At 33.7% G+C, this 14,621-nt stretch overlaps 1 protein-coding gene across 1 annotated transcript; it reads left to right on the plus strand.

Moving 5' to 3' along the window:
• The first annotated feature begins 2,225 nt into the window (after positions 1 to 2,225).
• On the plus strand, positions 2,226 to 11,069 carry LOC125259926 (SLAM family member 9-like). Its single transcript, XM_048178348.1, has 7 exons — positions 2,226 to 2,328; positions 6,654 to 6,767; positions 7,136 to 7,212; positions 9,370 to 9,739; positions 10,147 to 10,437; positions 10,534 to 10,647; positions 11,059 to 11,069. The coding sequence occupies exons 1-7, from the start codon at positions 2,226 to 2,228 to the stop codon at positions 11,067 to 11,069; spliced, it is 1,080 nt and encodes a 359-aa protein (XP_048034305.1).
• The last annotated feature ends 3,552 nt before the right edge of the window (positions 11,070 to 14,621 follow it).

The raw sequence follows: 14,621 nt of genomic DNA on the forward strand, positions 1-14,621 counted from the left end.
CTTCTACTTACCGAGTGTAAAATCGCAATGGACCTTGGGATCGCCCATACGTTGACGTCAGTGTTATTAATTTAGAGGATTTAATAAAACAACAACAACAAAAAAAGATTAATTGAACTCAATCGTAGCATATTATATATATTTATTAAAATCAGCAAACCTCCGATAAAAACGTTATCCAGCATGCTATAATTAAAGCAGTGTCCTACCTATGACAAGAAAACTCTTAAAATGCTTACTTGCACGTGCCTTGAAGCGTTGTTAAACTCACCTTTTAATGCCGTTTTACCTGCAGTTGAGTGTTGCTTTGGTCAAACTCACCTTTTAATGCCGTTTTACCTGCAGTTGATTGTTGTTAAACTCACCGCTGAATGTGGTTGTACACCGTGTGCGTTGTTAAACTCACCGCTGATGAACGCGCTAAACCTTTATGCAGAGGGCACTTTGATATCAGATTGCAAGGGTTTTTAAACATCAAAAACCAGTTGGAGGGCCAGATAAAAATGATCTGGGAGCCGCCTTTTGACTCGCCCTGGCATAAATCACTTTTTGTAGACTATTCCTTTTTTATTTTTATTTATTGTAGTGTCGACCCATAAGGCAGACAATGGGTTGCGGTGTGCTGACCCAAGACGTCAAATTTCAATGCTGTTGAGTTCTATAGAAGTCTATCGGACTACCCTGCACGTTGAAAAATAACGCCAAAGGTATACCCAGTGCGTTAAAAAGTGACGCCAGGGTCTCTTGACCATGCGTCAGACATTTGACGAGTAGGGGATGAGACTGTGTTGGCCTGTGTATGGAAATATCAAAACCAAACACTAATCAAATACTCTGCCTGGATTTTTTTCTTTCTTTAATATATATTTTTCTTTTGCAACTCTCATAAGTTGATATTGTTTTATCTAAAATTGTGTTGCTCTGTTTTATTTTAATTTAGTGATTCATAAATGGCATATCATCCAGAAACTAAATGTTTTATTTGTATCTTAACACGCATGGAAGTTTACTAACTTTATTAAATATTGACCCTTCCTTCCCTCCCACCCTTCCTATTTAAAAACTGAACATAAGTGCACAGTTGCTCAGTTTTTCATGTTCAGCTGGATATTTTGGCAAATTCAGCACATCATCGCTCTCTAGTGTCCAAAGCAGACAATCAAATCTCTAATAATAGCTCTAATTTTACCCGACACAGTGCGCTATAAATAGATGCTGCAGTTCACACAGAGGAAGAACTGAAGAACCAATATAAGGAGCGTGTATCAAACTGCCACAGTCACGTGATTTCAGCACTGGTTAGAAAAGCCAATGGTGCGCCGCTAGGGGGCGATGATCACTGTGAACCCACGAACTTGTATGATTTTTACCTGATCTCAGATCAGTTTTTATACATTTGTAGGCATTAAATAACACATTTGTATAATAAAAAGTCTCTTGACTGATTAGCTCTCCATAAAACAAACAAAACAAGCCCGGAATTTTAGCCTAATAAGATAGGCCTATCACAAATTATAAAGATAGACTACTTCATCTAATGGTACTAGATGACTTATTAATTGTCTTTAATAGATTAGACCTTCAAAAAAAAAAAAAAAAAAAAAAAACATTTCTAATGGGTTTGTAAAAGCTTTTTTATGCATGTTTGGACTGAGTTTTCGCTGCTTTTACACTGTTCTGACCAGCAGGAGTCACCAGCGTGTGGCGATTCGAACCAGTGAATCATTTCGCGAAGCAATTGATTCAATTGATTCAAAGCTTTGAAAAGCATAATTTCTCACATTCCATCTGTCGGAATACTAATAAAACTTTGATTAAAAAATAATAATTATAAATTTTTGGAGAGTGTGGAAAAGTGAAAATCTGTGCTGTGAAAATGTCTTTCTGCATATGGATGGTAGGAGGAGAATTATGACTGGATATATCTCTCATAACACCTGCAAACAAACAAAGAACTTTACTGATTTACACCTTTTTCAGACTGAGACTCTTCCCCCAGTGTTTCTCATCTCAACAGTTTTTCATCTTTTTTTGTTCATTAGATTAAAGAGTCTTAAAGGGATAGTTCACCCAAAAATGACAATTCTCATGCTTATGTTGATCTAAACCTGTAGGTGTTTCTTGTTCTGAGTTACTGAACATAAAAGATGATATTTTGAAGAATGTGGGTAACCATACAGCTGATGGTAGCCATTGACCTCCATAGCGTTTTAGTTTTTCTTACTATGGACATCAATGTCTACAACTGTTTTGCTACCAACATTCTTGTGTTGTTCCAGATCTGTAAGAGTTTGTTTGTTCTGTTGAACACAGAAGATCATTTGAAGGGTAACGGAAGACAGAATTTAATATTTTTGGTGAACTATCTCTTTAAAAATCTGCTCATAGCAGGACAGGAAGACACTGTTTATATACAAACTGAACACACACCGAATGCCCACTCTCATCTGAAAGATGTTTACAGACCCAACAGATCAAACCACATCTCTGTATGAAACTGACCTCAGCCACTTTCAGTCTGACTCTGTGAGGATGAACCTGTGAGGTGGCAGTGTTGGGTTTCAGTTGTTAAATATCCAAAGTTTGTCAGAGTTGTAGAAACTTGGTGGCGTGTCTGATTACAACACTGGAAAAAGTACCAGTCCTTTAATTTACTGAGTTACTTTGCTTAAGCCTTGAATAATTTGAACAACCCAAAGCACATGGAGATACAAGGAGCAAATTCACATGACATGTTAAGAGAAGGACAGGATTAACGGGATGGGATGAACAGGATTGTCTTTAGTCACTACAAACCATACAAAAAACATAAATCAGTCTCATACAAACAATTCATCAATAAACATTAACAATATATATTCAATCCAAGATAATTATTAAACCCAGTCCAAATAATTCAAATAAAATTTGAATTAAAATCTACCATTTAGGTAGCAATATGAATTGCCAAAGAAAAGACCTTTCACACCAAACTCAAATCACTGATCATCTTCTGCTAATTCACACCTGCACACCAGGTGGCGCTGACCAACAATGCATTTTTCCTCATGTAGGCCTGCGTGTGTTTTAACATCATCCGCTGCACAATATACACTAAATTAAGATGAATAAAGTCCTACAGAAACACAAACTATAAGAATACTTTATACTGCTGGTGTTATTCTGACTGTAAAAGGCCTGATACACATCAGGATGTGCTGACAACACTATATCGACATGGTTTCAGGGTCTACACTTTAAAAATTATTATTTAAAATATGATTTTGAGAAGAAATAGGCCTATTTCGGTCTCTCTACTTCAAAATTCCACATTTAATTCTGTTACTTGTCAATTATTTGTAACTATTTGAGGAATTTACTAACAATTTCTGCAATAGATTCAAAGCCAGTTTTGTCAAAGACAGCATTAATCTGACTGATTTCAAAACACTAAACTGTATTTAAATGCAGCGAATGACTAAATCACACTCACTAATGACAGAAACACTGAAGCTGTTGATCTTTAGAGTCTGTGTTTCTGCTGTTTGTGATGTTCAGAGATCAGTCTGATGATCTTCAGTCTGTCAATGTAACAAACAGCAGAAGAACATCATTGATTCACACTTTCACTCCTCAAACAAACATACAAGAGACTCATGAACGATCATCAACAACTTAATGAACAACATATAAACACACATCATGATTTCACTTGTAATAAATCATCCCAGTACAAATAAACAAATAAAAAAAATAAAAAAATGGCAGTGTTAAATATAATCATGTGGTTCTGTTGTGTTTCTGTCTCTGTGTGAAACAGTTTCTCATGTTTCTGTAGATTAAAGTTCAAAGCTGTTCATGAAGCAGGACAGGAAGAAACTCTTCACCTACAAACTAACACAATCACACATGATCTCAGAGCCTGTTGTCTCACACATGAGATGTTTGTCCACAAAAAAAAGAAAAAGAAAAATCAACCACAGCAGGTTTCAGTTTGATTCAGAAGCTTTTTTTTATTTGAGAACTGAATAAATATACATAATTTCAATATCATTACAGTTTAGCCATTTAACACAGCTAGAACTACTTTTCAGAAACTATGTTAAATGATAAATATATATTATCCACAGTTAAAGTCTTATTAACAGTCATTAACTACATCATTATGCAAATGAAGCGATTGAACTGGGAGGGTCAAACTCTGTCGCTGGAGAATTCACACAGGTTTAATGATTGTTTTATTAGATCAGACACTGAAATGATGATGAAAATGTTTCACATGATTGTTTTGTTCTGTTTTTGCTGCTGGAGTCTGATTGGTAAGTTATAAATGCATTTTTTATTTATATTTTTTTCTATTTCAGAGTAAAGCGGCTGCTACACTCTCAGAAAAAGGTACAAAAGCTGTTTCTGGTGCGGCACACTTTCAAAACATACTATATGAATTTAGGTACTAATATATACCTTATTATATATATATATATATGCACCATATAGGAATAAATAAGTGTACTTTTTGAAAGGGTTCGGCTCCACTGACAGCTTTTTTTCTGAGAGTAAACTATTCAAATTAAATCATTTTTACTTGTTACGTATTAAATTAATAATGAATATTGTGAAATCCACCTACTTTAAATTCAGTTTCTGTTCAGAATTTTAAATTGAAATTTCCAGAAAGGTCATGACAATAATGGAAATCTCTACAGTGACTGTAAATCTCTGTTTTTAATCATTGAGGCTCAAGTTGGTTTCAAATATCAGGCCATTTTATATTCTTTAAAAAAATAAATTATATATACTTCTGCAGTCATAGACATCTACAAAAGTTATGGAAATGTATTAGCTGAAATGCACAGGAACCCTGAGAGAATTTGAAACAGATTCAGTCTTTAGTCAAAATGTTTCATTTAAATAAAATTTATTGAAAATATCCAGCAGTTTAATCTGTAATTTGAATCTGTAATTATTATATATTTGTTGTCAATAAATGATGTAACTTTAAACACTGATTGTCCTCTACAGCAGATGACTTTAAAACAAATGATTAAAGTTGTGTTGCACCAATAAGGATCAATTTTAATTAAAAAAAAGTTTATCTAATAATTGTTGCAATAAAATTTATACTTGTTTAAAAGTTACAGACCTTTGCTTTTACTTTACAATAAATAAATGTAAGTGCTGCTGTAATGTTTTCTCTGTCTGTTTTATTTCTCTCTGTATCATTAACAGCAGTTTATTATGAACATTTTCAATATTTTAACATTCAAGAGCTAACTTTTCTAGACAGTCAAAATTACAATTGTAAATCCATTGTGGACAAAAATAACCGTAATTTAAGTTCACATGTTAGAATTATTATCCCTGATTTTGTTTATCTGTGTTTAAAAGTAAGTCGCACAACTAAATGTTTGTCTTTACGTATCTCTCACCTTTCTTTGTGTTTCTGCTGCTGTTCTGGATGTTCTCGACTTCACATTTAAATGAGAAAATTTACAGCAGATTTCATACTTTATAAACCATCAGAAGAATTCTGTTCATCAGGTGTGTTTGGTGATTCAGTGTCAGTGATGGAGGGAGATTCTGTCACTTTATACACTGATCTTACTGAAATACATGAAGAAGAAGACATATTTTGGAAATTTGGAGCTGAAAATTCTCTGATAGCTAAAATGAAGAAAAATAACCAAATCTTCTGATGTTCCTGATGGGATATTCAGAGACAGACTGAAGCTGGACGATCAAACTGGATCTCTGACCATCACAAACATCACAACTGAACATGCTGGAGATTATCAACTAGAGATAAGTGGAGTGAAAAAATCATTAAAAACATTCAGTGTTTCTGTCTATGGTGAGTAGAGAAAGCATGATAAAATATATGAAAACTGATTAAATATTTCAATACGTGAGATGATAGATACTCACACAAAATTCACTCAACACACTGAATTAAAAATAAGATTGTTGATTAGATGTTTTCACAATTCACAAACTTCAACTGAACATGCTGGACTCTATGAAGTAAAGATAATCACAGCTAAACTGACATCAAAAACATTCAATATTTATGTCTATGGTGACTAAAAAGATCATTTGTCCAGTGCTTCTTGTTTATTAGCTATCTCCATATTTATTCCAAACAGGAATTTACAGGATTATTGAGTATTATAGTAAATATACTATTAACTTAAATATCATAAATATCATATTCATAACTGTCTGTAGATGGATCCTTCACAGTAGTGAAGAAACAAGCATTTTTATAGATTTCTATTCCTTTTATTCTCTTATTATGTTTTTCAGTTCGTCTGCCTCTTCCTGTCATCAGCAGTAACTCTTCACAATGTTCTTCATCATCATCATCATCATCATGTTCATTGGTGTGTTCAGCTGTGAATGTGAGTCATGTGACTCTCTCCTGGTACAAAGGAAACAGTTTATTGTCCAGCATCAGTGTGTCTGATCTCAGCATCAGTCTCTCTCTACCTCTGGAGGTGGAATATCAGGATAAAAACACCTACAGCTGTGTGCTGAACAATCCCATCAGCAACCAGACTCAACATCTGGACATCACTCACCTCTGTCACACATGTGCAGGTACAGCAGAGCTGATATATGTGATTATTTACACATTCACTTACATTAATGACTGTCTCTCTGTTTCTCTCCTTCAGTTCCTCCAGATTCAGTCTCTCTGATAGTGTTGATCTCTGCTGGATCTGTGATAATTATAACTCTATTCGGGATCTTCTGCATCTGCAGAAAATGTAGAAAAACTGATCAAGAAGGCAAGTGTTACTGCATTTAACAAGTGTTATAACAAATAATAATTATTAATACAGTAACTGTATGTTTGTAAAATATACTCTGTGGTTTTTTAGACTGATCTGAGCAGCTCTTTACACACACACACACACGCACACACACACACGCACACACGCACACGCACACTGATTCTGTATTTACTGTTTTACTTACTAGTGAGTGTGGAAAAAGTAATAATGTCATAATAAATGAATTTGTCATTTTCAAAACTAAAGCATCAAATATATTTCATTAATTGTGTGCAGTAACGCTTCAACTTCGACAGCACTAATAACACATGTTGTTCTTTTCTTGATCTTTTGTGGTTTTCATCTATTTGTTGTTCAAACAGTTCAGATTTGTGAAGATGAGAAAACTTCTGCTCTGTTTCATCATCTAATGTTCTATGAAAGAAACACAAATAAACCGGTAAGATCATTTATTATTAATTTATGTTGAGTGTTTTTGTCTGTATAACGATCATTAAAAGAGTGACAGATATTTTCCTATTCAGCTTGTGTTATGACTATAATTTATCATAGTTAGGCCTGTGCAGCTCATGTTAATATTATTACATTTCAATATTTGATATCAATGATTTTCCAAAACCACTGATATACTTTATTTTCTTGTGATCTTGTGTGTTTTCACAGAGAGCTGAAGAGTTCAGTCACGTTGAGTATGTGTCTGTCAGCATGAGAAGATGATACTGAACATGCTTTGATATGCAGAGCTTCAATAGTTAAATATTTTCAGCAAGAGCACAAGTTACACAGTTATTATTAGGAATTATTCTTGATATCACACAGTTTTTTTTAATAAAGATCACGTCCTGCCTTTATCTGCCAATGTCTGAGAGTTATTTTAATAATAAATTCAATGTATGATTCACTGTTGTAATATTTATGGCATTATGCAGATGTTCAGTGATTGTATTTGTCATCAGTTTTGGGGGGAAACAAATTAAAGGAGAAACACTGCTTACTTCATTTCTTATCCCTGCTGAAAAAAAACGAACAGACAATAAATTCGTCACAGAAATTCTAATAGTTTCTACTAGAAAATACCATTACAAACAAACCATCAACTGTTAACCATTAAAACCATTAAAACCATTAAAACATTGTTTCCTGTAGTGTGTTTTGGGACACACCTGTATTCCAATTGGATTTACTGGTTTTAACAAGCCACCAAAAAAGATGACAAATCACCAGTAGAGACCAACAGGGACCATTAGAGTTTCCATTAAAACCATTACAAATTCTGTGACAGTTTCTATTGTTTTTTGTTCATTTTTTGTTTAGCGGGGATAACAGTGCTGTTATACAAAGGCAAAATTCAGTAACTACACATTTTGCAGTTTAATTCAGTTATTTTTTAAGGTTGTGATCTGTTTTCTGACTCACATGTTTGGTTCACAAAACAAATTAATCAGAATTTAATAAAAAGCATTAATTTCTCACTCGCACTCACTTGGAGTGAAGCGTGACACAGTTAATGTCATGTTATATGTTAGAGATCACATCATTTTAGCAGTGGAAAAACACACGTCTATATTAAGAGTTTCAGTAGTGAAACACCTGCTATATTAAAATATAAATATAATATAATGCAATATGTAAAATAAATGAATTATGAATACAGAAGTTAAACTTTTTTTTGGTAAGGGTACACAGAATGAATAATAATGCATAGTATCATTTAATTTCATTATTTCTTTATAAAGCACATTTTAGGTTCAGCAAAGTGCTGAAAATAAAACTAAACTACTAGATCATCATCTATCATAACAGAAATTCACCTTTCCAAGTTTAGCTCCACTATGTAATATAAGTAAATTAAAAACTTCTACTGAGATCGTACAGTTTTAACTTTACTTTCCCAATATGCTACAATTGAGAACTGAATAAATATAACCATTTAGCCTATATTTCACCATGAACAGTGGTTCATCCAATATTCTTCTATTTTTATATATTTATAAAAATATATAAAAATGTGTGTGTGTGTGTGTGTGTGTGTGTGTGTGTGCATCAGGAGGGTCAGACTCTGTCGGGGGAAGATTCACATGCAACATTTCTTCTGTTGTGTTTCTTTAGCTCAGTTGTTCTTTCATTGACAGTCTTATTAGATCAGACGTTTCTCTGAACAGCTGAAAATGTTTCACGTGTTTGTTTTGATCTGTTTGTGCTGCTGGAGTCTGAACGGTAAGATATAAACACATTTGTGTCATTTAGTCACATTTCAGAGCAATAACTTCAAATTAGATTATTTTTAGATTATATTAGATTATTTTTCAGCGATTACAATGCAAATCATCAATTTCTAAAACATAATTTACATAATTTTAAATACTTCTACAGTAATTATAAACATCTAAAAAAGTCATGGAAATACAATAATAACAAATACCTTGAATATATTTAAGCTTTTCAAGCTGTAATTTATTTATCATGAAACTTTTATTTTGCTCCACAGCAAATAACGTTAAAACACGTTAGAGAGCAAATTCACTAATGTCTGTCTGTTATGTGTGACTTTTCATTTTGTTTCATATCTCTGCTGCTGTTAAAGTTTACGGACTAGCTTTCTAAAACCAACAAGAGTCTGAATCAGTGTAAATCTGTTTGTTCTTCAGGTGTGTTTGGTGATTCAGTGTCAGTGATGGAGGGAGATTCTGTCACTTTATACACTGATCTTACTGAAATACATGAAGGTGACAACATACTGTGGAAATATGGAGCTGAAAACTCTCAAATAACTAAAATGAATAAAAAGAACCAAACCTTCTCTACATTTGATTTTTCTGATGAGAGATTCAGAGACAGACTGAAGCTGGACGATCAAACTGGATCTCTGACCATCACAAACATCACAACTGAACATGCTGGAGTTTATCAACTAGATATAAGTGGAGCGAAACTGACAACAAAAACATTCAGTGTTTCTGTCTATGGTGAGTAGAAAGAGCATTTATGCTAATTTCTATATGATAAAATGATTAAATATTTCAATACGTGAGATGATAGATACTCACACAAAACTCACTCAACACACTGAATAGAAAATAAGATTGTTGATTAGATGTTTTCACATTTCACAAACTTCAACTGAACATGCTGGACTCTATGAAGTAAAGATAATCACAGCTAAAATGACATCAAAAACATTCAATATTTCTGTCTATGGTGACTAAAAAGATCATTTGTCCCGTGCTTCTTGTTTTATTAGCTATCTCCATATTGAAATGGTTAATTATGTTATAGGTGAAGATGACAGACACAATCACTGCTCATCATCAACACACTGAACCGAAAGTAACACTGTTGTGTGGATTATCAATATTTCTCTCATGTTTTCCAGCTCGTCTGCCTGTTCCTGTCATCAGCAGTAACTCTTCTCAATGTTCTTCATCATCATCATCAAATTGTTCATTGGTGTGTTCAGCTGTGAATGTGAGTCATGTGACTCTCTCCTGGTACAAAGGAAACAGTTTATTGTCCAGCATCAGTGTGTCTGATCTCAGCATCAGTCTCTCTCTACCTCTGGAGGTGGAATATCAGGATAAAAACACCTACAGCTGTGTGCTGAACAATCCCATCAGCAACCAGACTCAACATCTGGACATCACTCAACTCTGTCACACATGTGCAGGTACAGTGTTATTAATATTGATTTACTCTCAGTTATACGTTGCTGATGTCTCATAGTGTTTGTTTTAGATCTAATGGCTCATTTTATCCATTACAGATCAGATCTTACCTTTATTGTATGTAGTGTTGATCTCTGCTGGATCTCTGTTGATTGTTGCTGCAGTCGGGATCTTCTGCATCTGCAAGAAATGTAGAAAAAACGGTCAAGAAGGCAAGTGTTACCTTTTCACTTTTATTAAAAATTATTACAATAAATAAAACTTTGACAATATACTCTAAATATTTAAATCAATTGACAGTCCTAATGATCATTTAATCAATAATTATTGTCATTATTTTGTAGTTAACACTCTAGATCATTTATATGAAAATCAACCAAATTAATGTGTGTAATATGTTAATATGATATTGTATGGATTACATTCATTTTAGAACACGTCTATTTGTGTATAATGACACGGGGTGACAGCAGTCTTTACTCGTCTCTGACACAACAAAAGAAAGAGATTCAGCATTTCTCAAACTGATGAAAACATTTTTAAAAAACAGAAATGCAAATCTGCATTAATTTAAAAAAATCGTTCTCCATTTTCTGAACATAATTTTATGTGTTAAGTTGCAGCTGGAGCTTAAATTAACATCTCTACTGTATGTCTATTTAAGCTTAATGTCAAATTAAATGTGTTGATGACACTTTTTTATAAACTGCAGTGTTGAACATTTAATGATAATGTGTGCATTGTTGTTTTAATGTATCAATTGTTGGTGTTGAAACAGGTCAGACTCATGAGGACGAGATCACTTACGCTGATCCAGTGTTCTACAAAAGAAACGCATGTAAATCAGTAAGATTATTTATTATTAATTGATGTTGTGTGTTTGTATCATTTCAGCAGAGAGTCAGATGTAGATTTCCTCATATGCATTTCAAATCAAACTACTATTTTTCCATTTATTAAATCAACATAAAATGAACACGTGGCAGTAATGATACATTAGTTGAAAATGAGAATTAGTCGGAAATGAGAATTCCAGCAGAAAAATTCAATAAAATACAAAAATAATTAATTCCTATGTTTCATTGTGGTATTTGTTTATACTAGTAAATTACATGTTTTATATTTAAAATCTTTGCTGTGGTGTTTAAATGTTTTCATGAGAATCACCCATCTATAAAGGATCTGTATCTATATTGAGAAACACATCACAACACTTCATGGTTTGTACAACAAGACTAGAACAAGTCAGTTTAAACAAATAATGTTTTGTTAAACTGAAACAGAACTACCCCTAACATGCAAAACCAGTTGAGATCCACTGATATAGATGCTGTTTGATGTCATTTCTTCAAGATGCTTAAGCTTGCATGCAGTGCTGATAAATGTTATTACAAAAACTATAACTATATAAACCTATATATCTTATGTTTTTTACAGAAATCTAAAGATGAGGATCATGTGGATTATGCTCCTATCACAATGAGAAGATGATCAAACTTCAGTAATACCAGCTGTGACACTGAGTCTGAGACTATGGTTGAGTTTTTCATGAGAATCAGCAAATCCCAGCAGACATCGAGCAGGATCAATGTTTAAACTATAATAATTAAAGATTAAATCATATTGTCTCCTTAAAACAAACGTGCCTTTTTAATAAATGATCTAAACCATATGGTCTATTGGAGCATTACATGCTTGACTAAAGTTTTAAACAGACCATGTGTATAAATCTAATGAAAAAGTGCAAAATGTAGATGGAAAATACTCATCAAAAGGAGTGAAGAGTGAAGACCTGCTGGTCTCGTTTATTCACATCTGTACAGAAATGTGGTTTGATCTGTTAGACACCTTGTTCATGAGAACGTGTCCAATGTGGGACGTTTGTCTTTGATGTCAGTTTTCGAGTTTGAGTCTGAGGTGTGAAGAGTGTGTCTGTGAATAGCGTGTGGCTGAAGGGCTTTTTTCCATTCCTGCTCACATTAAACCATTGACTTCTGCTCTACACAACAGAAGTCTACAATACTGAACCCAACAAAGCTGATGTTTGATTTAAAAAAAGACTGTGATCAGTTAAGCAGAGATACGCTACCAAAAAAGGTACAACAGAATATTTTTATGTTCAAGGAGTCATGATGCTTATGTCTGAACAATTACAGAGGGTGTACTGTCAATATGCACTGCTGGATCGTACAAGTTTGTTAAATTGCTCACGCCTTCTTATGATTATTATTAAGGTACTACTTTACTGTACTTCTAAATTTCATTTTCAAATTGTATCACTGAAATGTGACCAAAAAAAAAAAACATCATGCCAGGCTTCTACAGGGAGTGCAGAATTATTAGGCAAGTTGATTTTCTGATCATATTTTTTTCCCAAGCACATTTTACCAATTCCAATCCACATCAATCTTAATAACTACTATTAATATTGTTTTTAATCATTTATAAGTGATATATAATTGTTCATGAAGGCTGGAAATGAAAAATGCCTTATATTCAGGTGTGCAGAATTATTAGGCAAGTTTTCTTTTACAGGCAAAATGAGCCAAAAAAGAGATTTAACTCAGACTGAAAAGTCAAAAATTATTAAATACTCATGAGAAGGACGCAATACTAATGCAATACTAGAAATTGCAAAGTTAAAGCATGACCAAGGGACAGCAAAATGCTCATTGGGTCAGCGGGGTCAGACAAAAACAGGTGGAAAAGAAAAGACACGTTAACTGCAAAATAATTATGAATTATGTGTGAAACCATCAGGAACCCTTTAGTCTCCAGCGCCACCATTTTCCAGAACTGCAACCTACCTGGAGTCTCCAGAAGTGCAAGGTCTCAGGACTTAGGTTAGCTAAAGAATCCTAAAAAATGACCCGCACTTGATAAGAATCACAAGCTGAAGTGTTATAAAATACATGAAGACTGGGTTTTTATAGGCCTTATAAACAGACAGCTTGAGAGTGACTCCTGAAGGACCAGCACCACATCCTCTTGTACCACTGTTTGAAGAATTTATCTTCCAGAATCTGGCAGTAAGTTTTGGAAGATCATTTTTAGTCCATCTCTGCAAGACAGACATTTCAGGATAAGAGATGGACTAAAAGTAAACTCCCACACCTTACTGCCAGATTCTGGATAAATTCTTCAAACAGTGGTACAAGAGGATGTGGTGCTGGTCCTTCAGGAGTCACTCTCAATCTGTCTGTCTATAAGCCCTATTAAAACCCAGTCTTCATGTATTTTATAACACTTCAGCTTGTGATTCTTATCAAGTGCAGGTCATTTTTTAGGATTCTTTAGCTAACCTAAGTCTCTGAGATCCTAACACCTTGCACTTCTGGAGACTCCAGGTAGGTTGCAGCTCTGGAAAATGGTGGCGCTGGAGACTAAAGGGTTCCTGATGGTTTCACACTTAATTCTTCACCTTAATTCTTAATTATTTTGCAGTTAACATGTGTCTTTTCTTTTCCACCTGTTGTTGTCTGACCCCGCTGACCCAATGAGCATTTTGCTGTCCCTTGGTCATGCTTTAACTTTGCAATTTCTAGTATTGCATTAGTATTGCGTCCTTCTCATGAGTATTTAATAATTTTTGACTTTTCAGTCTGAGTTAAATCTCTTTTTTGGCTCATTTTGCCTGTAAAAGAAAACTTGCCTAATAATTCTGCACACCTGAATATAAGGCATTTTTCATTTCCAGCCTTCATGAACAATTATATATCACTTATAAATGATTAAAAACAATATTAATAGTAGTTATTAAGATTGATGTGGATTGGAATTGGTAAAATGTGCTTGGGAAAAAAATATGATCAGAAAATCAACTTGCCTAATAATTCTGCACTCCCTGTATAAACAGAAGACTGTCTGGACTTAAACCTCATTGGGGCAAGCTGAGCCAATGTACACTTTTTTTTCCTTTTTTTTTATTTCATATTTTAGTTGTTCACATTACTGTCATGCCCACACTTTAAAGACATTTCAAGTAAAAACAGTCTCATATCACCCCGCTCTCCCCTTATTAGCACCTATAACTAAAAAGGTTTCGTCCAAGTGAGAGAGTGACATTTTTTCTGTGTTTCAGTATTATTTCCAGCTCTGCCAAATGTTGAAGAACCTTGATATCTTTTTCCTTATAAAAGGTCATATATCCTGATTTTTTTTGTTGTTGTTGTTTGTTTTTGCATTT

Source organism: Megalobrama amblycephala, linkage group LG1, assembly GCF_018812025.1.
Source record: "Megalobrama amblycephala isolate DHTTF-2021 linkage group LG1, ASM1881202v1, whole genome shotgun sequence".
Lineage (NCBI taxonomy): Eukaryota > Metazoa > Chordata > Actinopteri > Cypriniformes > Xenocyprididae > Megalobrama > Megalobrama amblycephala.

Coding starts and splice junctions, on each gene's coding strand:
- LOC125259926 (XM_048178348.1), top strand. CDS start 2,226: ATGGACATCAATGTCTACAACTGTTTTGCTACCAACATTCTTGTGTTG. Junction 6,768..7,135: donor TAGAAAAACTGATCAAGAAG/GCAAGTGTTACT, acceptor TTGTTCAAACAG/TTCAGATTTGTGAAGATGAG. Junction 7,213..9,369: donor AAAGAAACACAAATAAACCG/GTAAGATCATTT, acceptor TTTACGGACTAG/CTTTCTAAAACCAACAAGAG.